The 23,385-nt window shown below is 35.9% G+C and overlaps 2 protein-coding genes and 1 long non-coding RNA gene across 12 annotated transcripts in view; 2 read left to right on the top strand and 1 right to left on the bottom strand.

Annotated features, from left to right (window-relative positions):
- LOC149668269 (uncharacterized) overlaps positions 1 to 23,385 on the top strand; it is a 142,872-nt gene that overhangs the window by 95,741 nt on the left and 23,746 nt on the right. Inside the window, exons 1-5 of one of the 8 annotated variants that reach the window (XM_089841150.1) lie at positions 7,796 to 7,935; positions 10,274 to 10,688; positions 11,186 to 11,241; positions 11,326 to 11,437; positions 14,737 to 14,784. The exons of 2 other annotated variants lie outside the window; for them this stretch is intronic. In XM_089841150.1, the coding sequence (XP_089697276.1) occupies positions 10,423 to 10,688; positions 11,186 to 11,241; positions 11,326 to 11,429 (426 nt within the window). In that variant the 5' untranslated portion in view covers positions 7,796 to 7,935; positions 10,274 to 10,422 and the 3' untranslated portion in view covers positions 11,430 to 11,437; positions 14,737 to 14,784. Of the gene's footprint in view, positions 1 to 7,345; positions 7,624 to 7,766; positions 7,936 to 8,783; positions 9,919 to 10,273; positions 10,689 to 11,185; positions 11,242 to 11,325; positions 11,438 to 11,854; positions 12,010 to 14,736; positions 14,785 to 23,385 lie in introns of those variants that run through there. 5 more of the 8 variants (XM_089841146.1, XM_089841147.1, XM_089841148.1 and 2 more) reach the window with 5 other exon arrangements.
- LOC149668275 (uncharacterized) lies at positions 27 to 5,862 on the bottom strand. 3 transcript variants are annotated; one of them, XR_016368014.1, is made up of 4 exons: positions 5,091 to 5,862; positions 4,785 to 5,018; positions 1,181 to 1,402; positions 27 to 835 (listed from the first exon to the last, which is right to left on the bottom strand). It is a non-coding gene; the product is annotated as an uncharacterized LOC149668275 (long non-coding RNA). The 3 variants fall into 3 exon arrangements; XR_016368015.1 differs by lacking the exons at positions 4,785 to 5,018; positions 5,091 to 5,862 and adding an exon at positions 4,471 to 4,660; XR_016368016.1 differs by lacking the exons at positions 4,785 to 5,018; positions 5,091 to 5,862 and adding an exon at positions 1,527 to 2,283.
- Positions 18,397 to 20,138, top strand: LOC149668276 (uncharacterized). The gene is made up of 2 exons (XM_089841163.1): positions 18,397 to 19,119; positions 19,181 to 20,138. The coding sequence occupies exons 1-2, from the start codon at positions 18,522 to 18,524 to the stop codon at positions 19,348 to 19,350; spliced, it is 768 nt and encodes a 255-aa protein (XP_089697289.1). The 5' UTR covers positions 18,397 to 18,521; the 3' UTR covers positions 19,351 to 20,138.

A 23,385-nucleotide genomic window follows, 5' to 3' on the forward strand; every position in this document is an offset into this window, starting at 1 on the left:
AATCCGGGGTAAATAATTAGTCGGGATAATTATACACTTAAGATTTATTCTACATTTAATGAAGGTTGGTTATTACATAGTACAGGATGGGAGCAACGCGTTTACGTTACCGTCCAGAGCCGAGGAGAGAGCGAGAGTGTTTTCCCGTCGGGAGGTAGGCTCTAGCATTTGATTAGTGAGACTAGCGCCATCTACATCTTGTATGGAATAGTTTACATGTGAATATGACAATACTCTCCCGTTAGATTTTAAGTTCGAGGTACATAATAAGTTAAACGCGAGAATTTAGAAGTTCAAAATAATACTCATAAAAGCCTTTAAGAATTTAGTTTTACATTTTTAAAAGGGACTGTGGTTGTGCACTTAATGTAATAATGTTGTTAAAGTTATTTTTAAAAGGGCATCAACTATTTTGAATTTGTACTACTCTAAGGAATCAAAATTTGATTGTCTCAGAGTCAGGTTATCACTTGATTGTTAAATTTAGGCAATGACGTTTAAAGGTTTAGCCGTGTAGGAACTCGTCTGTTCCGGATAGGACGATTGGAGGTCTGGCTTGGTGTCTCGACTTCTTTTGCTATGGATGGAGGTTCTGCTGAGGACTGTCTTTCTGATGATGGGATTGGTACTTGTTGTACTATTGGTTCCGTCCCGCTGCTGGCAGTTAGAGATGGTGGTACCAAGGACAGAGGTGTCCCCAAGACTTAAACTTAAGACTTCCTTAAAACTTGTAAAAATTAAAATAAATAAGTTTAAAACTTGTAAAAATTAAAATTTTCAACTCTTCCCTTAACGCATTCTCCTTTTCCTTGAACACTTCTTTGTGAGGGTCATTCTATAATGAATTTAACCCAACATGACTCCGTTAGAAGTTCTAGGTCCTATTAGCTTTAGGCCTAATATAAAGCCATTTAAAACTAAAATGTAGATTGGTTTGAGATAGAAGCTTTAAAACCAATGTTTCAACGAATAAAAGAACTACATAGCCTTATTATTTCATACATATTCAATAATTCTAAAGTAATAACAGCTTCAAAATAAACAAACAATAGGAAAATGGAAACTAGCATCTTCCGTAATAGGGCAATGAACGTAAACAAAGTATACATTTCTATTGCTATTAAATTAAATCCAGCTGTGGCCTGTCAATAAGTAAGGGATATTATAAAGAAAAGCTTACCTTCTTTTTGTGTTTCTGAGCCACTTGTTCAAGCTGATCCAGTAGTTGGCGTTGTATCTGTTCATTACAACGCCAACTACTGGATCAGCTTGAACAAGATCCAGTTGTAATTGTTTATGTTGATTAGTTTTAATCAACTTTTCTTCTAATGTGTTTATCATCTGCAAAGCTGGTCCAGGTAGGCTTTGCTTCCACTCTAAGGCAGACCAATCCATCTTAAGCCTATTTTAAAAATTAATTGGTATAATTAAAACATTAAATCATAATTAAAACTCATTACTTCAAATAGTTACTTTAGGGTGGCTAAAATTTAGGTCTAATTATAACATTAAGTAAATATATTTACCTCTGCGCAAAAAATCTTAAACTATTTTAAGTAGTTATCATAAATCTCAAAGCTTTAATTATTAACAAATCAATTTAATCGCGATTAAACGTTCAGAACCTTGTCGAGGAATAGAATACTTTCCTCCCAGCGCGCAACGAGGCCAACGACACGAGGAGCCGTTTGATTTTTGTAGTTTAAAAAACAAAGATCACGTGGGTTTGAACTAGCCAATAAGAGCTCACTTAAGGAAAAAAAACCTTTAGAGCTGGAAACCATCAGATCATCCTTCTTCTATTATCAACCCCTTCTGGTATGACCTTAAAAGCTACCAATGTCATAATGTAGAAGAGCTAAAACTAGTTGTTGGGGACTGGACAAAACCATCCCTCAAATATGGAAGCAGGAAGTGTCATGCCCTATTCCAAATTCCCTCACTTTCCAGGTTCAAGGCTTTTCCCTTGGCAAGTAATTTTTCCTCATAGATTTACCAGTTTTAGTTGTTTGTTTGTAGAACAGTTTTTATTTGTTCGTGGAACAGTTTTTATTTGTTCGTGGAACAGTTTTTATTTGTTCGTGGAACAGTTTTTATTTGTTCGTGGAACAGTTTTTATTTGTTCGTGGAACAGTTTTTATTTGTTCGTGGAACAGTTTTTATTTGTTCGTTGAACAGTTTATATTTGTTCGTGGAACAGTTTTTACTTGTTTGTGGAACAGTTTTACTTGTTCGTGGAACAGTTTCAATTGTTCGTGGAACAGTTTTTATTTGTTCGTGGAACAGTTTTTATATGTTCGCTGAACAGTTTTTATTTGTTCGTGGAACAGTTTTTATTTGTTCGTGGAACTGTTTTTATTTGTTCGTGGAACAGTTTTTATTTGTTCGTCGAACAGTTTTTATTTGTTCGTCGAACAGTTTTTATTTGTTCGTGGAACAGTTTTTATTTGTTCGTGGAACAGTTTTTATTTGTTCGTGGAACAGTTTTTATTTGTTCGTGGAACAGTTTTTATTTGTTCGTGGAACAGTTTTTATTTGTTCGTGGAAAAGTTTTTATTTGTTCGTGGAACAGTTTTTATTTGTTCGTGGAACAGTTTTTATTTGTTCGTGGAACAGTTTTTATTTGTTCGTGGAACAGTTTTTATTTGTTCGTGGAACAGTTTTTATTTGTTCGTGGAACAGTTTTTATTTGTTCGTGGAACAGTTTTTATTTGTTCGTGGAACAGTTTTTATTTGTTCGTGGAACAGTTTTTATTTGTTCGTGGAACAGTTTTTATTTGTTCGTGGAACAGTTTTTATTTGTTCGTGGAACAGTTTTATTTGTTCGTAGAACAGTTTTATTTGTTCGTAGAACAGTTTTATTTGTTCGTAGAAAAGTTTTATTTGTTTGCTGAAAAGTTTTATTTGTTTGCTGAAAAGTTTTACTTGTTTGCTGAAAAGTTTTACTTGTTTGCTGAAAAGTTTTACTTGTTTGCTGAAAAGTTTTACTTGTTTGTGGAACAGTTTTGTTTGTTTGTGGAACAGTTTTATTTGTTCCGTTCGTGGAACAGTTTTTATTTGTTCGTTGAACAGTTTATATTTGTTCGTGGAACAGTTTTTACTTGTTTGTGGAACAGTTTTACTTGTTCGTGGAACAGTTTCAATTGTTCGTGGAACAGTTTTTATTTGTTCGTGGAACAGTTTTTATATGTTCGCTGAACAGTTTTTATTTGTTCGTGGAACAGTTTTTATTTGTTCGTGGAACAGTTTTTATTTGTTCGTGGAACAGTTTTTATTTGTTCGTGGAACAGTTTTATTTGTTCGTAGAACAGTTTTATTTGTTCGTAGAACAGTTTTATTTGTTTGCTGAAAAGTTTTATTTGTTTGCTGAAAAGTTTTACTTGTTTGCTGAAAAGTTTTACTTGTTTGCTGAAAAGTTTTACTTGTTTGCTGAAAAGTTTTACTTGTTTGCTGAAAAGTTTTACTTGTTTGTGGAACAGTTTTGTTTGTTTGTGGAACAGTTTTATTTGTTCCGTTCGGGGAACAGTTTTTATTTGTTCGTGGAACAGTTTTTACTTGTTTGTGGAACAGTTTTTACTTGTTTGTGGAACAGTTTTACTTGTTCGTGGAACAGTTTTACTTGTTCGTGGAACAGTTTCAATTGTTCGTGGAACAGTTTTTATTTGTTCGTGGAACAGTTTTTATATGTTCGCTGAACAGTTTTTATTTGTTCGTGGAACAGTTTATATTTGTTCGTGGAACAGTTTTTACTTGTTCGTGGAACAGTTTTTATTTGTTCGTGGAACAGTTTTTATTTGTTCGTGGAACAGTTTTTATTTGTTCGTGGAACAGTTTTTTTTATTCGTGGAACAGTTTTTATTTGTTCGTGGAACAGTTTTTATTTGTTCGTGGAACAGTTAGAACAATTAATTTAAAAACGACTAGGCCTAGTACGATGAAATTATAAACATGCTAGAACCAATAAAAGAAAATTAGTGAAACCAGGACAAAATTCCCCAACTTTTAGGACAATTTTCAAATTCCCCAACTTTTAGGACAATTTTCAAATTCCCCAACTTCTATCCAACATTTCACACGTATTTTCAAAATCCCAAACTTTCCATGACTTCCAGGTACTAAGGCAAACCCGGTTATGCTTTAGTATGCTCCCCTAAACCGGAATAGATTCCCCATAATGACATTTGGGAAAGTCATGTCATGCACTGCCAAAGTTGCAAGTGACATTAGAGGATTATAACTTCTATTCATCCATTGAAAGAAAATATTAACTTTCAAGGTTCTGGTTGCATTACCCTTGATGTTCAGTCTTGGCTAGATAAGTGCAACTAAACCAAGTAACTTGTGGATGATGAAGAAACCTTTTGATTCCCCTGAGTTTTTCAGGTTTTTTCCCACACATTTTTACGGGTTTTCCAGTTTTGAATGAACCCTGATAGAGTAATGGCAGTACTACCTATGCAAACAACCTACCTTTCTGTGTCATCAAACTCTTAGGCGCCTACAAGAGCGTGCCCAGAGGGAGGGATACATAGTCTACACCTCTCTCTACCGCCACTGCTCTATTGCTTAATTGTCAATTGATTTTATCAACAGTAAGCTAATCTTTAAGCCCCATCTATGTCTGCGAAAATCTTATCACCAAACTAACAACTTACTAATCAACAAATATAGAACGCATTTTTCTTGTCACACTTATCATTATTGTTAGGTAATGATATTTTTAATTAAAACCCCCACGTAAATTTATGTAATTCTAAAAAGTGGAAATAATAAAATTTACTTACAATATTAATGATCTAGCTGTTGTGAATCCACATGTAATTTAGTTCAATAATGTCTTTAACAGAAAAAAACACTTCCTTGTACTTTGAAAATGTTCAATTTTTAAAAGTTCTTCAGGAACTTCGCCACTTATTATTGACTAACTAAAGACGCGCGTTCTGGTCAAGTTCTTTGTCTTTGGTCCTCAGTTCCCGCCCAATTTTGGGCTAACAAAGGCTTAACTTAAAAACTTGTTGCTAGAAAAGTTATAACACTTAATAAATTGAATAAACAATTATTTTATATAGTTATCTTAGATGTATCATTACCATATAATGCTTTCGTTTTTGAAGTTTAAACGGTTAATTGCCAGATCGTGACTTTGACGCAAAATTAACTTTGAGAATCGAGATTCTGACAAAGAAACAAAAGCAAAACTAAAAAGTAGGCTTAAGCCGGAAAGAACAACCGCGCTGCTAGCCTGCTAGTCTCGCTGAAATCAAGGCGGCAAAAATATTTTTAGATCGATGGTGCGTTGGGTCCAAAGTTTTTTAGATACCGGAAAACCGGACGTTTAAGGTTTGAGAGTCTTAAAAAGCAAAATAATGGTTTGTTCGTGTAGTGAATCTGAACGCCGTCTGCTTTTACATTGTAGTTATGTCTAGCCCTAGTCTGATGCCGTTATAAAATAAAATTTTTGCCAATCAGTTATTTTCCACCATGGAGTATTATTACAGTAGGCGTAGCTACAATATTAGACTCCTTCAAGGATAAAAACATTTTCACTCTAGTGAAACTACTCCATGGAAAATATAGATGGCAACCAGAATTCCAAGCAGAGTGGGAAATAAGGCGGTGGCACAGGGCAAATGACCAGTTTAAATATTGCCTGGACCCGTTTATAAATTAAATCGGAGGGGGGTCAGTGGTCCACGGGACCACTAATAAAATTCAAGGGTAACCAGACTCCAGACATTATCTCAACTATTTTAATTATCCACTTCAAAAGTTTAGCAGACGATGCACTCTGGTTAATGGTCATGGACCAGTTTATTTATTCCAGACCATGGGGGGGGGGGGGTTGCTGGCCCGACGTCCAGTTTTAAAAAAATCCTTATCCTGGATTCCTGATTCCAAGTCAGCCGTCCATCTGCCAAGTCAGCCATCATCATTGACAGTGTGGGAAATAAGGATTTTTTTAAAACTGGACCTGTGGCCAGTAGATTCTAGGTATGTTAATTAAAAAACCGGCCACGGTGCCACCTACCACTTTTAGCCTCAAAAATCAGGCTTTCGAAATTTAGGGCCAAATTATCTATTCTGGACAATATTAGCTTGGGCGTAGGCTTAGTAGGTTAGTTTTTATAGTTATGGGTATTTAAAAATATTGGAGTCTTAAATTAAGAACTATAAGTCTTTATTGAGTAATGCTAAATTAAAAAATTCGGCCCGTAGGGAGGGAGTTGACACTCCATTGCTATCTTCCCATAGACTCTAATACAATCAAAGGCAGCAGGCTGCCTTTCCCTAGAGACCAGACCCAAACAAGACTACCGAGAGATTATCTTCCCTTTAGCCATGCTTAAGCTAACTGCAAAAATCACTTCATCTACAGATTCTACACTGTGTAGAGCGTAGACAGACATACGAAACCCACCCATAATCCCACTCCCACATACACAATTCAGGCCAAGCAAGCAAACAGCATAGAAGCAAAGACGAGACAATCTTAGGGATTAACATAGTATTTATTTAATGATCCAAAATCTTGAGGGGAAAACTTTGAATTAATTAAGTGGCCACCAGGGCCAGTAGACCCCAAAGCGTTTAATTTTTAAACTGGCCCAGGTAATTTTTAAACTGGCCATTGGCCTGTGAAAGTGCCTTATTTCCCACACTGGCGTAAATTAAGCTAATAACGACGAAACGAAACATTTTTAGAGTTATTTTCGTATGAAATGGACGATTCTGTTGTCAGTTGTGATATAAAACCCAGAGAACACAACCCTTTTATATCACAATTTCGATCAATAGAATATTAAACCTAACAACATGTGTCCTCATTTTATACAATATTAAAAGCATCTGTTCTGTCAAAATGTCACATTTATCAATTGATTTATATATATATATTTAAATATTTATAATTTAATTACATCGGGGATAATAATAGCATGAGGGTCTTAATTTTGAATAAAAAAAGAAAACGGCTAATGTCGGTTTCTGATGGTTTCCAGCTCTCTAAACAGGCTAGGAAATAAGACAGGTTTACAGGTCAAAAAACCAGTTCATTAATAGCTTGGACCACTTTTTTTATTCAAAACGTGAGGGTCACTGGTCCCAGTGACTAGTTTATTAATTCCTACTCTTATTAAAAATTGATATGGGGACCTCTTTAATTATTTTCATTTTAACATAAATTTCGACTCCAGGAGTGCAGTCGTGTATACAACCCTAAGCCGAGAGAGATTTTTTAGAAGAGAGAACGACCACAAGTCCTGAGACCAGTAGAAAATTAAATAGGGGAAGGGTCACTGGTCCCGGAACCAGTTTCATATTTAAGACATCAGGGGTCACTGGTCCGGAGGACTAGTTCAGAAATAAAGCTTATTTCCAAGCCTGTCTCTAAATGTTTTTTTCCTTAAGTGAGCTCTTATTGGCTAGTTCAAACCCACGTGATCTTTGTTTTTTAAACTTCAAAATTCAAACGGCTCTTTGTGTCATACTGTCGTTGCGCGCTGGATGAAATCATTCCCTGACAAGGTTCTGAACGGTTAATCGCGATTAAATTGATTAGTTAATCATTAAAGCGTTGAGATTTATGATAACTACTTAAAATAGTTTAAGTTTTGTTGCTCAGAGGTAAATATATTTACTTAATGTTATAATTAGACCTAAATTTTAACCACTATTTGAAGTACTGTTTGACCAACCGCGTTTGTAATGAGTTTTAATTAAGATTTAATGTTTTAATTATACCAATCACCAATTAATTTTTAAAATAGGCTTAAGATGGATTGGTCTGCCTCAGAGTGGAAGCAAGGCCTACCTGGCCCAGCTTTGCAAAAAATAAACGCTTTAGAAGAACAATGCGGAAAGTTGATTAAAATTAATCAACAGAAACGCCAACTACCGGATCAGCTTGAACAAGTGGTTCAGAAACACAAACAAAAGGTAAGCTCTTTTTATAATATCCCTTACTTATTGACAAGCCACAGCTGGATTTAGTTTAATAGAAGTAGAAATCGTTCATTGCCCTATTACGGAAGACGCTAGTTTCCTATAGAGTAATGGCACCTCCCTGCCCTTGGCTACGTTATCTCCTATGAGAAATTAACATGTAGTGCCACTACTCTATTGTTCCGTTTATTTTAAAGCTGTTATTTCTTTAGAATTATTGAATCTGTATTAAATAATTAGACTATACAGTTCTTATTTGTTTAAACATTAACTTTAAACATGAAATTCTGAATAGGGACTTGGCAATTCGGGCTTAACTCCGCCCCCAGCGCCATTATGGTATGTTTTTTTAACAGAATGAAAGCTACATAAGCCCCTAAGTTTTTTAGCACTAATAGGGACCTGGCAGTACTACGTCATGCAACGTCAGGCTACCTTCCACTAGTGCTAAAAAACATACCAGGAGGAGGGGCTTATGTAGCTTTCATTCTGTTAAAAAAACATACCATAATGGCGCTGGGGGCGGAGTTAAGCCTGAATTGCCAAGTCCCTATGGAAGGTAGCCTGAGGTTGCGTGACGTAGTACTGCCAAGTCCCTATTCTGTAGATTGGTTACTTTTCCGTTACAGCCAATCTACAGATTTTAGTTCTGAATTAATTAATTAATCAATGTTAGGCCTAATGTTAATTAATATCGGGCTGCAAAATATTAAATGGCTCCCCCCTACATTATTCTATCTAAAACCAATCTAAATTTTAGTTCTAAATGCCTCAATATTAGGCCTAAAGTTAATAGGACCTAGAACTTCTAACGGAGTCACGTTACGTTAAATTCATTATAGAATGACTCCCATAAAGACGAACTAAACCAATTAACTCGGGAACTGGCTACATCCCGTGATAATTACGATGAATGTCAAACGCAATTAGCCAAATTAAAACAGGACCTTAACCAAAGAGAATCAAAACTTAAACTCGAAAACCAACTTGAAAGAAGCACCCATTCAGTGAAATTAGACCAAAACCAATGCACCCCAGTAGACGAAACTAAAAGCATGGTTTCTACTGAAGTTTTTCAACTACGTAAACATGTTGATCAACTTCAAATTTAAAATAAAACTCTAAAAGCTGAAAAAGCCAAATTTGAAGTCCCAAACTCAGGGTGACCACAATTCCTATATTTTATAATTTTTCCTATTTTTTCGATACCTTCCTATAAGTTCCTATAATTTAGACAATTTTCCTATATTTTCCTATTTTTCGAAATCTTTTCACATTTTGCGCGCGCTCACTGTTGTTTTTAGTAGATGTCACTCAAAAATTTTGAAGTGTGACAGACATGAATGCAGTTTTACATTTCTGCCACCAAGGATTAATAATACAAGCTAACGTTTAGCTTGTATTAGTAATCCATGCTGCCAGCCTGCCACCATGGAGCTATTAGCTGCAATGTAAGGCACTTTTCAGGAAACATAATTCTCACTACGATAAAATTACTCCATGAAAAATGTATGGGGAAACGGGAAAAAATAGAGTTAAAAAAATCTTGTCGTCTGCTTCAGATGGTGGTTTTAGTTTAGTCAGGGCCAGATTAAAGGGGAGGCCGAGGGGCACTGGCTCTCTAGCACAAGGGTTGTTGGGGCGCATTGAGTTCCCCATCCAACCATACTAAAAACTTGGGGATCGAGTAAAAATTTGCCGAGTAATTGAGAAAAATGTTCAAAAACATACACTCCATAGGAATAGCATTACACCCAACTTTGGAGGCTCATAACTCTGTTTCTACTAGAGATACGGGGATGTCTTTTGAGTATATTATAGTCCAATTTGTCCCCCATCCAACCATACTAAAAAATAAGGGCTACGACAAACAGGGACCGAGTAATTAAGCAAGCCTTAGCAACATTTGCTGTTCCTTTTTTTTCCTGACTTAAGCGGGCGCACATTATCTCGGCCCCCGGGTGCCATTTCGATGAGGTATCTGGCTAACGAATTTTATTTTATCTTTTTAAATTGAATTGTTTATTAGTGTTTCAGTTTGTTTTGAAAATCCTGTCTTATTAATTCCAAATCACTTGAAACCTATATTTTCCTATTTTTTCAATGGCAAATATCCTATATTTTCCTATTTTTTCAATGGCAAATATCCTATATTTTCCTATTTTTTCAATGGCAAATATCCTATATTTTCCTATTTTTTCAATGGCAAATATCCTATATTTTCCTATTTTTTCAATGGCAAATATCCTATATTTTCCTATTTTTTTAATGAAACATCTCCTATATTTTCCCATAAATTGAAAATTTCCTATTTTCCTATATTTTTTTCAAGGCTTTGTTGTGGTCACCCTGCAAACTGCGTCAAACAATGAAGCTGCCTTCCCGGAGAAAATAGGAACTCCTTCTAAAGGGAGACAAACAAGCGAGAATCGGTTGGATAAAGTTTTAACGGAGAAAAAGCAAGCTGAAGATAAAATTCAAATGTTGGAGAACAAACTTCATCATATGAGCAAGAATATCATGGAGTGCCAACATCACAAATTTGAAGCTGCTAAAAGCTCATTAGAGATGAAGTTCAAGGAAAAGGAGAATGCGTTAAGGGAAGAGTTGAAACAGCATTATCAACAGATTGCCGAGGCTGAGAAACAAATGAATGAGTTTAAAATCAAGTTTAATCAGGCCCAACATCAGCTTTCCGCTTTGGAGTCATTGAAGGCTGCTTTTGAGAAAGAAAAAGCCTTAAATGTGTAGGTTTTGGTTTGTTCTTTAATATTTAATGATCTAGGGTTGGGACAAGGGTCAGGGAGAATTTCAGGGAGTTTAAAAATGGGGTTGAAATGTTTTTGTGTAGTCAGGGAGTTTAATAATGGGTTCTGAGGTTTTTGGGTAGTCAGGAAATTTAAAAGTGGGTTTTTTAAAGGTTTTTGGGTTGTCAGGGAATTTAAAAATGGGTTTTTGAAGGTTTTTGGATAGCCAGGGAATGTTATAGATGGGCTTTTAAGGTCTTTGGGCAGTCAGGGAATTTAAAAAGGGTTTTAAAGGTCTTTGGGAAGTCAGGGAATTTAAAAGTGGGTTTTAAAGGTCTTTGGGAAGTCAGGGAATTTAAAAGTGGGTTTTAAAGGTCTTTGGGAAGTCGGGGAATTTGAGAAATGGGTTTTACACTTTTTTGGGTAGTCAAGGAATTCAAAAATAGGTTTTAAAGGTTTTGTAATAATTTAATTTATTTCAAATTTCTTGCTCAAAGATCCCTCTCAAAAGAAAAACAGGTTTTAATGAAGGAAAACAGTGAGAAATCTAAATGTAAGGGTCTTCATCTCTACTCTCTAAATATTGCTACGTTTTTAATTGGATTTAATTTATTTTAATTTTAATTGAATTTTCCAGGTTTGGAAAATATGGAAAAATTAATGACTGATTTGAAAAATAAGTATCTGGAAATTTTGAATAAATTGGAGACGTCAACTGCCACAGTTGAGGAGAAAAACTAGGAAATATTGTAAGTTTTAAGTCCTATAATTCCTATGAAATCCTATATTTTTGTTTTGAACTTGTTCCATTTAAGTTCCTCTGAATTTTCAAAGTAAAATCCAATTTGTTATTTTACTTTAGGTTTTTTCTGCATAGTTTAAGCCAAAATAGTATTATATATTAGCGTGTTTTTTTAGTCCTATATTTTCCTATAAAAACACACGGTTTTTTTTCTCCTATAAAATCCTATAATTCCTGAAATAAAACAAAAATCCTATTTTTCCTTTAAAAAACACTATAAAATCCTATAATTCCTGAAATAAAAAAATCCTATTTTGTACTTTCCCTATAAGGAATTTAAATTTTTGGCTGGGCTCCCTGTTGTTTATTTTTTATTTAATTAATATTTAATTATTTAAATGGTTTCCTAATGTTTTCTTTTCAGACGTTTAAAAGAGGAGAATCAACTTCAAATTCACTCAGTTCGAGCTCAATTTGAAGTTCAAAAAGAGAGTTTGGAGTCCAGTGTTAAATCTCATCGAGATAAGTTGGAATCGGGAACATCGGAATTCAGAACCAAACTCAACGAAAAAGAACACGAATTGGAGGAATCGATGGAAAGAGCTCAGTTATTGAAAGAACAAGTGAATAAACTTGAAGTTGAACTTAGCAGTCGTGCAACTAAATTGGAAGCAGTTCAACAAGAATCAAACGAACGTGAAGCCGTCATCAATAACCTCCGAAATAAATACGAATCCGAAACCGCTCACTTTCAAGACGAACTAGAACAAAAAGAACTGAGTTTGAAGCTTCTTCAAACTCAACTTGAGCAATATTCGTTAACCCAGGTACAAAAGACTCACGATTTTGAGGAACAAATATCGTCCCTTACTGCCCAAATTGAACAAAACAACCAAAAACTGCGGGACACCCAACAATTGAAACTTGAAGATGAACATCGTTACCAAGAACAACTTCACGCCAAGGAACTTCAACTTCAAGAAATGTTGAACCAATTACAATTATCAACCGAAGAATTTGCTCAATTGAATAATGAACTCGCGGACACCAATGTTAAACTGGAATCGAGCCAAAATGAGTTGGAATCACTGAGGATTACGAAGTCTTCGAGCGACGATGCCGAAACGTAAGTTTGTTTTTATTTTTTAACATTATACCAAGAAGCGATATCTAGTTTACTAGGGAGAAGGTATAAGATGCCGAAGTATTAGTACGTCATAGCCCTTGTCCCCTTTCAAAATACAAGGGAGGCCGGGCTATTTCGCCTCTCAATAAGTCTTAATTAATTTTTTTTACTTATGCATGCATTTCCGATGTTTTTAACCTTTAATCAGACCAATCGAAACCAAAAGCCAACACCTACGTCAAACTATTTCGGACTTACAATCGGATATCGTTACTTTAAAAGAATCGATACGCGTTAACGAATCGAAAGCCGTTGAACTTCAATCCCAAATCGATTCTTATACCTTAATAGAACAGTCCACCAATGACCTTAAAAGTAAAATAAACCCCGTAATCCCTAATCAATTACCTCTGGACATGAAAGAATCCGCTAATTACGTTGCAGAATTAGAATCTCAACGAGATAAACTTAAATCGGAATTAAATCGTTTGAAAGAAAGTCACGATGACGTATCGGGAAGTAACGCGACCTTATTGGACACGATCCGTGGTAAAGATGACGCGATTACGAAGTTAGAGGACGAGATTAGCGCCTGTCTGTCGTCGATAGTCGAGAAAAATAACTACATTAACGCGTTACAAGCCAGTATGAACCGTGTTCGAGCGTATTTGCAAAGTAGAATGAGTACCGGACGTATTTCGCATCATATGAATAACAAAATTCCAGATTCAAGCGTTTTAGACTATTTATTAAGCAAGTTATCCACCAAAAACGATGCTTTAACCGAAATGCACAAATTAGTGGATGGTAAAATCGCTTCGGTCGAAAATAAGATGAAGACTTATCAGGATCTACAATATTCAGTGCCTTTAAACGAAAGTTTGCGCAAAATGGAAGGGTTGAAGGCTTTTTTCCAAGAAAGTCTGCGAAGTCTCGCCAATATCAATAAGGAATTGGATGAGATGGAAGGTGCGGTTGCGGTTTCGGTTCCCGAAGATGTTGTCGATAACGCGTGCGGAGATTACGTAATTGCTGCTGATGTTGCTACCGCCGCCGCTGGTGGTAGTGTTGATAAGAAGCATGGTAATGTTTATCAAGCTATGGAAATTATTTGCGGAAAATTGGAAATGACTCTTAGTACTTTCGAAGATAATGTGGCAAGGTTAGATGTTGCTCAAAATTCTTTTGGTTTTGGTTTTGGGTTTTGTCGAGGGGTTAATCACTATCTGATTAGTGGTGTACTGGGTACTGATTAGGGGTAATCGTTTTAGCACTGGCAACTTGTCAAGGGGATTGGAAGGTAATATTATGCCTTTAGTATTGGTAAACTTACAGCGTGTACACCGATTACGATCGATGAGTGAATGGCCCCTCGGATTTTTCTAGCCTTTTTTGGGGGGCAGGGGGCTTGCCAGGGTTCATACAAATATGGAAAACATGGAAAAATCAGGGAAATAAGTAGTTGACAAGAAACTCAATATGGTAAATTTTTGGTAAAATTCAGGGAAATCCGGGAAATGAATAGTTTACAGAAAAATTCAATTTAGTAATTTTTAGTAAAATCAAGAAGTGATATCTAGTTTACTAGGGAGAAGGTATAAATTCGCGCCACATTTCCAGCTTTATCTCCAGTCCAAACGTATAGTAGGTCCGGAGTTAATCCCCGCCGCCTCTAAATTACAGCCATCATCTCATTGGTTCTTGAAAACTCACGTCAGCGTGACGCGAATGACGAAAACTACGCATTTTCCGACTGAGGAGAGGCGAAATAGCCCGGCCTCCTTTTACGTCCCCCCCTTGTATTTTGAAAGGGGGACTGGGACTATGGCGCGCGAATACTTAGGCAACTTATACATTCTCCCTAACAAATTAGATATCGTTTCTTGGTAAAATTTAGGGAAATCAGGTTAAGGTTTGAGTAACATTCATTGTTATTACTCCATGTATGGGGGGGAAAAACCTGGAAAACTCAGGGAAAGAACATGGAAATCGGTTTTCCAAAGGTTGTACGAACCCTGGTTTGCTATTTATTGGTATTATCATGAGTTTATGTGATATGTGTTAACGTCACGTGTTCTTGAACAAAAACGGTTCAAGTATACTAAGCAAAATTACGCCGAATCTGTAGAAACCTCATAACGCGGCGCAAAATCCCAATTAAATTTAATTCACTAATGTAGATTAAAGAATGGCAAACCTTTGGAATTCCCTCTCGAGGAAGAAATATTACAAGTTGGGAAAGCCAAAATATTACCTCTCCGAGTGGAGATGACTATCACTACCGTTTAAACAACCTAAATATATGCATCTATCGCTTTTTTAATTCTTTGCAAGTGCAGGAATTCAATTTTAAAATAGTCAATTGTTCAAGCCTTTTCAATATCTCTCAATTGCTGTGGAAACTCTACTCTCTCGCTATACCTCAAACGTATTCTTAGTCTACCAGTATGATTTGTAACATTTGTCCATATCAAAGCTGAATCATACCTCGCCACACAAAAAACAAATGTCCCCAAAACATGGAAGCCACAACCCAATCACACATAAGCTATAGGCTCACACTTAACCAAAATAATTATTAAACAGTTAAATACTTACAAAGATTGGCAAAATCAATCTCCTTCAGTAATACGTAGCGCTTAAATATATTATTTTCCGAACAAAATTAATCGAGCAAATTTAACGCTTAACTTCTTCTCTTGAAATTCTATCAAAGAGTGATTCAACTGTTTAAAAAAAGGTTTTTTTCGCAAATAGGGCGCTATCATATCAACCGCAATTCCGTCATATTTAAAAATTATACATTGCCAACACTTTTTTAGACACAATAGTGGACGTTTTAGCCTCATTCAAAACATGTAAAACAATATCTCATCTACAAATAGCTTACACATGTCTTTTTTACCAATACCTAGCCGTTTGGATTTTTCTAAAGCAATGTTCTTTATTCTTCATTTTTGAAAATATATTTTTAAGCGTTTATAATGATTACTCTTTACACCTACACTAATCTTACACAAACACAAGGAGTAGAAATCCACTAGTGGAAGCGGTGTTTTTATTGAAAATATATATTTTTAAGCGTTTATCATGATTACGCTCTACAACTACACTAATCTTACACTAACAAGGAGTACTATAAACCCACTACTGGAAGCGGTATTTTTATTCAAACGTAAAACAATTTCGCTTAAGTTTATCATCTCTAGACATCGTTAAAATTGTCTCTATCACTCCTAGGTAACTGTATGCACAGGATTTTACGACATTGTAACTCAAATTCATCTGATTATGTTTTAACAAGGTTAAATCTAACTGGGAGTAAGATGAAAGGAGTAGAAGCTTATCTGTCTTAGGAAATATGAAATTTTATCTTAACAGTTAAGTTTATAACGAAAAAACGCGGAAGGGGAAAACGAGCAGACAACAGCGATTTTTGGGGGTAGAAGGTTAAGAGCGCCATCTGTCGTCCGTGCCAAAGTTGAACTTCCTCTCGAAACGCAATGAGAAAGTGGATAAAATAATGCCATCAGATATTTAACTGCGTCGATATATTTAACGACTTGACCCATGACATGCGCGTAACACTGGCTTTTATGAATCCTATTTATTGTTGGATGCTAGGAAACTTGGTAGACGTAACAGTCTGTACTAGTACCCAAGCATCCTTCAATAAACGCCTGCCAACATTGTGGTACGCATGGTACAACTTAAAAATTGGATGTGTATTTATCTTTCGACTCACTCCAAGCCTTTAAGCCCTCATTACAGAGGATTTGAAACACTATCGTAATTCCTAGTGTCTCGAATCTCTACGTTCCTGTCCATTATGAACAGTGCTGAGAGAATGATACATCAGAAAGAGCCATTCAAATCGAATTGCCGAAAATATTATCCATATTTTCATTTCATATAACAAAGAAAATAAATTATTATGGATACAGGAGGCAATGTAGGAAATGTAACGCAATGCACGGGCCTAAAAAGATATAAGAGACAATGTACGAAATATAACGCAATGCACGGGCCTTGATAGATATAGGAGGCAATGATATAACGACTTCGGTACTTGGGTTTATCTTTAATATTTAAATAAATATAATTATTTTTAATTATTTTAATCGCCAGTAAATAACTTTTAAAATAGTTAAATCGTTTAAAATAAAGTTGTTCCTATTATCTTTCGAAACTTTGCTAATATTGACGTTTAAAGTGAAGGGTACCCCTCTTGCCCGCTTTTTTCAAATTTTTGGGTATATATACGTTTCGTTTCCATTATAATAATAGATAAAAACGCATTCGCGTGAACCTTTGGTGGAAGCCCTGCCATTGGGAGGCTAGACGTTTCTCGTAACCCTAGCCGATCGCCGCGTATATCTTGGAACTAAACGATGACGGAGGAAAAGAAGCCAGAATGTACTGACTGGCGTCCATGTGGAATGGACAAAAGACCTGAAGATGGTGGTGCATTGAAGCTGGTGTCAATGTGGAATTGACGAAGAACAGAAGATGGTGGTGCATAGAACCTGGTGTCAATGTGGAATTGACGAAGAACAGAAGATGGTGGTGCATAGAAGCTGGTGTCAAGGTGAAATTGACGAAGAACAGAAGATGGTGGTGCTTAGAAGCTAGCAAGTACAGACTAGTGTCCATGTGGGATGGACAAAGACTAGCAGATTGTGGTCCTTAGAAGCCAGTTAGTAAAGACTTGTGTTGGTAGATGAATGGCCAAATTTCCGTGAACCGCGAACGCGTTCCGGAAATCGGGTATTTGTTTGCTACAATACGCAAACTGCGAACGCGGTCACGTGGGGTCTGACAGACACACAGACACACAGACACGGCCGGTGTAATACCTCTCTTGAAAAATTCAAACGCCAGTTTAGAAAATGAAATTCAAATATTCGAAATTGAAATTACAAAATTGAAAAACGAAGTCCGTTACCGCGATGATACGGTCAAGCAATTATCGGCGACTATCGAAGAAATTGAATTAAATTTGGAAGAAATTTTTAAGGAAAAAAATTAAGCCGTTGAAAAAGTATCGCAATTAGAAACCCAAAACTCAAATCTCTCCCAAGAAATAATCGAATTAAACGAAAGAATCGAAACCTGTAACGAAATATAGCTTGCGAGAGCTTTTTACCTCTCCGTGTGACGTAGTCCAAGGCCCGGTACTAGGACGCGCTCTGTCCCTGCGCTCTCTGGGTTGGTTTTTTTTAATAAACCGGTCGACTTAGTGACGTACCCAGTTTTTTTCCGAAGCTTAAAATTTTCGATGCTTTTACAAGAATGTTGAAAACAACCTCGATCTTAACAGCGCGGAAAAATACTTTTTACAATAAAAAACAAAAGCAAACTTAAAATTGAAAACAACTTGAAAAATAGGCTAATACAAATAAAAAAATTACATTCACAAGAGAAAATTACAAGGTTTAAAATAATTAACAAAAAAGTCAACTTTTGAGTTCAATTAGTTTCAAATTATTGTTCAAACCTTAAATTCATACTCGAAAAATCTTGATACGACCTCGAATTTGGAGCTCGAAATTAAATGTCTCGAATGGAAACCGAAATTAAATTAGTAGAAATGACCCAAAATGAGATGGTCTTAACGGAAAAGTTGCGTGAAACCTCGGCTACAAACCAGAACAACCTTGATGAAATCCAGCGTTTAAATGAAGAGATTGAACAACTCAAAGCTGACAACCCCAAAACGGAAGTAATGGAACAGCTTCAAGTTGTTTTGAGCGAGAAGAAAGCGGAAGTTCAATCGAATTCCGAGGAAATCTCCAATTTGAAACAATTAGTACACGATTACGAAGAGTAAATTGGGAATTTGAAGTTGGCTTCCGAGAAACTTATAGGCGAGTTGACGTTAGCGAGACAGTACGCCTATGAAGTCGTCGAGGAGTTGAGTCGAGCTAAAGACGCGTTGAAAGAAAAGAAGGCCAAGTTGACTCAAATGGAATACGAAATAAACCATCTGAAGGAATGTTTAAATTCAGTTGAGATGCGCAATAAAGATCTTGAAGATAGCGTTCTAGATTTGTCGAATTTGAAGATTGTAGTTCAGGATTTGGAGTTGAAGCTGAAGAAATCTACCGTTCGTGAATCGCAACTCGTCGAGTATAAGGTGAAGTACGAGGAAGTCGACGAATCTTCGAAAAACTTGCGACAATTGGTGGATGAGTTGCAATTAGAGAAACAGAAGTGGATCGCCAAAGAAGGCCAGTATCTGATGTCCCAGAAACAATTGGAACTCGTTAAACAATCGAAACTTGAAGTTGAAGACAACTTGAAGACCCTACAAGAAGATGTTAACGCTTATCAAACGAAGTTGGCCAATTTGGAGAACCAATACGATGAGAAACAACAAACAGTTCGTGAAATGGAATCTAAGGTCGCTGAACTTAAGAAATATTTGGATGAGAAGACACAGACACTTGAGGAACGGTTGGTTGTGAATGAGAACTTGAAAACTGAACTGAACGAAACATTGTACAAGAACGAGCAAGAATCGTTGCAAGTCAAAGTCGAAATCACCAAAGCTCGAGAACCAGGTAAGTTTAACTTTTAATGACGTCCCATTCGTTGCTTGTTTCTTAAAATTATAAAATTTAGGAACATTTTCGGTGGGCGGGGCTAAATCTAGTCAACCCCTAACTCCCACCGCTTCTGCTATGTGGTCGAGTTTGAAGAGTTACGATTCGACTGGTAGTTCTTACGCTACCAATAAAAAAAGACTCTTGCAAGATACCAATAGTGATGATAAAGAGTGCAAGGTTCAATAGGTTTAAGGGCATTCCATCATTTGTTACTTCTCTTTTATGGTTTTTTTTTCATATTTTTAAGGGCCTATGTTTGTTTCTAATGAGAGTTCAATAAAGGTATCTTCTTTTCTTAAAATCGAATTCATTTATAGGCCTAATTTATTATATTCAAAGTAGCCTCTTAAAGTTAAGTTAAATCGTGTAATTCAACTTCCTAACTTAATTTTTAACGAAAATATTCAGGTTTGTTCGATTTTTAAGCCTAAACACGTGTAGTTACGACGTTAGAATTTTGGCGCCTTTCTTTTCTTAAAATTGACTTTATTTATAAGCCTAATTATTTATTACGTTCAAAATAACCTCTTAAAATTACGTTAAATCGTTAAATTCATCATTTATAGCTTAATTTTCAATAAATCTATAAAGGTTTGTTCGATTTTTAAGCCTACACGCGTGTCGTTTCGAAGTTTGAAATTTTGGCGCCTTTTATAACGTTGTAGTAAGGGGCGCTTTACTCGTTGCAACTTTTCGAATCACTAGGCCTAGCAGACGACGTTTAAAATTAGGCTTACAAAATTAAATTTAAATACTAATTAATTCCGGATTGCCTTCGCGGCTAAATTTAAGAATAGCCCCTGCTCTTCCAAAATGTATCTTAAGGCGCGTTTTCAATCAAGATTTTTTTGAACAAAAATTAAGGTTTTGCTTCAAACGTAGCAGCGGAAAGCCGAAGCAAAAAATCTTGGTGTTTTCAAACAAGCATCAAATTCAGCTTTTCGTCTTTTCATGCTTTAAACCTTCGAGAAGCAGATATCTAAATGAGTTTGATATTTGCTTCTCATTTTCTTAAAGATTTTGCCGCTCAAAAAGAAAGTATCGTCTACACACATGAAAATGTAATTTAAGTCACGCCCACTTGTAATTTTTTATTCTTTTAAAGCTTGTTTGAAAACGATACGAGTTTCAGCTTTTCCGTTCTAATTTTGAAGATTTTTTATCTTCGAAAGCCCGTCAAAAGTTCCCAAAAAAGCCACAGCAAAAAGCTTGGAAAAAGTTGATTGAAAACGGGCATTTATATTATATTTATGTTAAAAAAATATTGAGTATGCAATTAATAAAAGACCCGACACACTTGTGTCTAAAGCGAAAGGCTAATTTCCTATCTTCAAATAGAGTTTTGCGGTCAACTGAGTCAGAAATACGATAAAAAGTATTCTCCATGGGGTTTCTAACTTTTTGCAGTGCTTTTTGTTAGAAGGGAATGCGCGGCTCCTTTGACCCTTTGAAGTCGTGAATGGGCGCTTCCGGGTGCGGTTCGCCAGATCGAGGCTTCCTAGTCTTAAAAGAAGCCGATGCGAAAGGCTAATTTCCTATCTTCAAATAGAGTTTTGCGGTCAACTGAGACAGAAATACGGATAAAAGTATTCTCCATGGGGTTTCTAACTTTTTGTTAGAAGGGAAAGCGCGGCTTCTTTAACCCTTTGAAGTCGTGAATGGGCGCTTCCGGGTAGCTGCAAGGCTTCCTTGACTTAAAAGAAGCCGACTTTTTAAATTACTCGTTGAAAGTAGGCAGACTTCCGGCTGCTTGGAAAAGGGTTAATGTTGTCCCTCTATATAAGGGTTCTTCCTTAGACAGATCTGATATGGCGTCCTACCGTCCTATATCCTTATCCTCTGTTTTCTGTAAAATTATGGAATCAATTGTATCTGATTTCATTAATTCTAAATGTATTAAGCCTGGCGTGCTCCCTGAAAAGCAGTTTGGTTTTAGAAAGGGTTTCAGTTGCGTAACGCAGTTAGTCCAGGCTTTCCATTCATGGGCTTCTTTGTTGGACTTACGTGTACCATCTGATGTACATGTCATAATTTTTGACTGGAAAAAAGCCTTTGACTCTGTTCCTCATGATCGCCTCATTTTTAAGCTTTATGGTGTGGGTATTCGCGGTCCTATCCTAGCTTGGGTTGCTGATTTCTTAAGGAATCGTGAACAGAGAGTGTCTTTCAAGGTGAGTTTTCGGGTTATCAACCTGTTACCTCTGGCGTACCCCAGGGATCAATATTGGGTCCTTTACTGTTTATTCTGTACGCCCATGATCTTCACCTTGGTATTTCCCCTGATACTAACCTTTGGCAATACGCTGATGATTCCTTTCTCTCTCGAGCTGTGCGCTCTATGTCGGACACTGTGTTACTTCAGAGAGATATAAATATAATCGTTGACTGGGGAATTAGAAATCTCTTGTCTCTAAATGTATCGAAATGTTCATATATCATTTTAACTAGACGTCGCAATGTATTTAATGTTGATTATTGTGTATCTAATCAAATCTTGCCTCGGGTCTTTAAATGTAAGTTACTTGGGATTTTTATTTCAAGTGATTTAAAATGGGCTGACCATGTCTTATATATTATCTCTAAAGCCAGGCGCTTGACTGGTTTAATTAATAGAACTTTTGGTCGTTCAAAAGCAGCTATTATAGCGTTTAAGGCTCTGGTAGTTCCTGTTTTGGAATATGGGTCTGTGGTATGGTCTCCTCATTTACGAAAGGATATTGACAGTGTTGAACGGGTTTTGAGACATTTTACTTCTTATCAATTGAACCAGTCATGGTTTAATAATGTGCAAAATTGCAATAGAGTACAATATGGTGATCGTTTAAAGACACTGAATTTTTTACCTATGTATGCACTAAGACAGTTTTCTAGTCTCGTCTTTTTATACCGGGTAATCTACTGTCATTATACCTTTCCTTTACTAGATTATGTCATTATTAATGAAAGGCATGAAATTTTGACATTTGCCATTGGTAAAGCTAGATGTGATGCACTTTTTCATTCATTTTTTTTCGTGTCGTTAGGGATTGGAATTCTCTCCCAATTGACATAAGGTGTAGTAATACGCTAGCCTGTTTTAAATTTAAATTGTATCAAAAATTTTTAAATGACGATTGTATATTATAATTATTTTTATTCCTCTTCGATTTCATCTATTTAACTATGGTTTTACATGACTATTGGTTTTTATAATTTTCTTTGTTTTAATTTAATTTGTGTATTTTTTTTTTCTTTTTTTTGTATTTGTCTGGGTCAACAAGCTCTGTACTGGGAGTTACTCCTTTTCTTGTTGGCCTCCAATTTATATTAATAAAAAATGTCTTGATTAGAATCAAGACCTAAAAAGTATCGATAAGACTGAGGTTATCACGTGACTGAAGGATCAGATATTAATTTTTCTTTTTAATTGAAACTTAAAGGCATGTTTAAGAAAAAACAACGTTCCATTACCGTTTTTGCTGAAATAAATTATTTAACTGGTAATCAATTTCAAAAATTTACTTATCTCGGCTTTTCGACCACAATTCCATTCCCCGAAAACATTTTATCATTACATTAATTACTTTTGGGAGAGTACGTGTATGGTTTTGCGTTTTAAAAGGTTCCTTAAGACGTTACATTCCCATTCGTGACCGGCACGCTTCGCAGTGGAACATTTTAATAATTATAAAGCAAATGGCGCCAAATTCAATAGGGACAGTAAGATTTTTACTCGCACTTTTGCAAAATGATGTAATATCAAGTGTACTTTAGCCAACCGTCGCATTGTTCTTTCTCATAGTTCAGGGTATGCCCAATTTCTCTCTCTAGTTTCTAACAATGGTTAGAGAGTATTTGATATGGCACGGCACAACGTTATATACATTTGTAAATTCTAAGTAGCACAAAAGGAAAAAGAATCCATTTTTTTATATTTTGGTTTGAAAGAAATAAACTCATGATAGTAGTTATAACGAACAGAAAGACAAGGGAATGGCACCGGAAATGAGCAGCAAAAAGGGAGGAAAGTTTGGTTTGTTCGTTCAAACCTTAATATATCATGAAATATTCAAGTGAGGAGGCGGCACTACCTAGAAAGATTGATTTTGGCAGATAACAGCGAAAGAATTATGTTCTACACACTACTACACACTATGGGAGAGTTTCAGTGCCGCTGGTCGCACATGATGAAATTTCAACTCCAGTTTACATCAATTCTCCCTGGTCTTACTAGTAGCAGGT

Source organism: Phalangium opilio, unplaced genomic scaffold (genome assembly GCF_054372755.1).
Source record: "Phalangium opilio isolate 3A_F unplaced genomic scaffold, DU_Popi_V2 ptg000056l_1, whole genome shotgun sequence".
NCBI lineage: Eukaryota > Metazoa > Arthropoda > Arachnida > Opiliones > Phalangiidae > Phalangium > Phalangium opilio.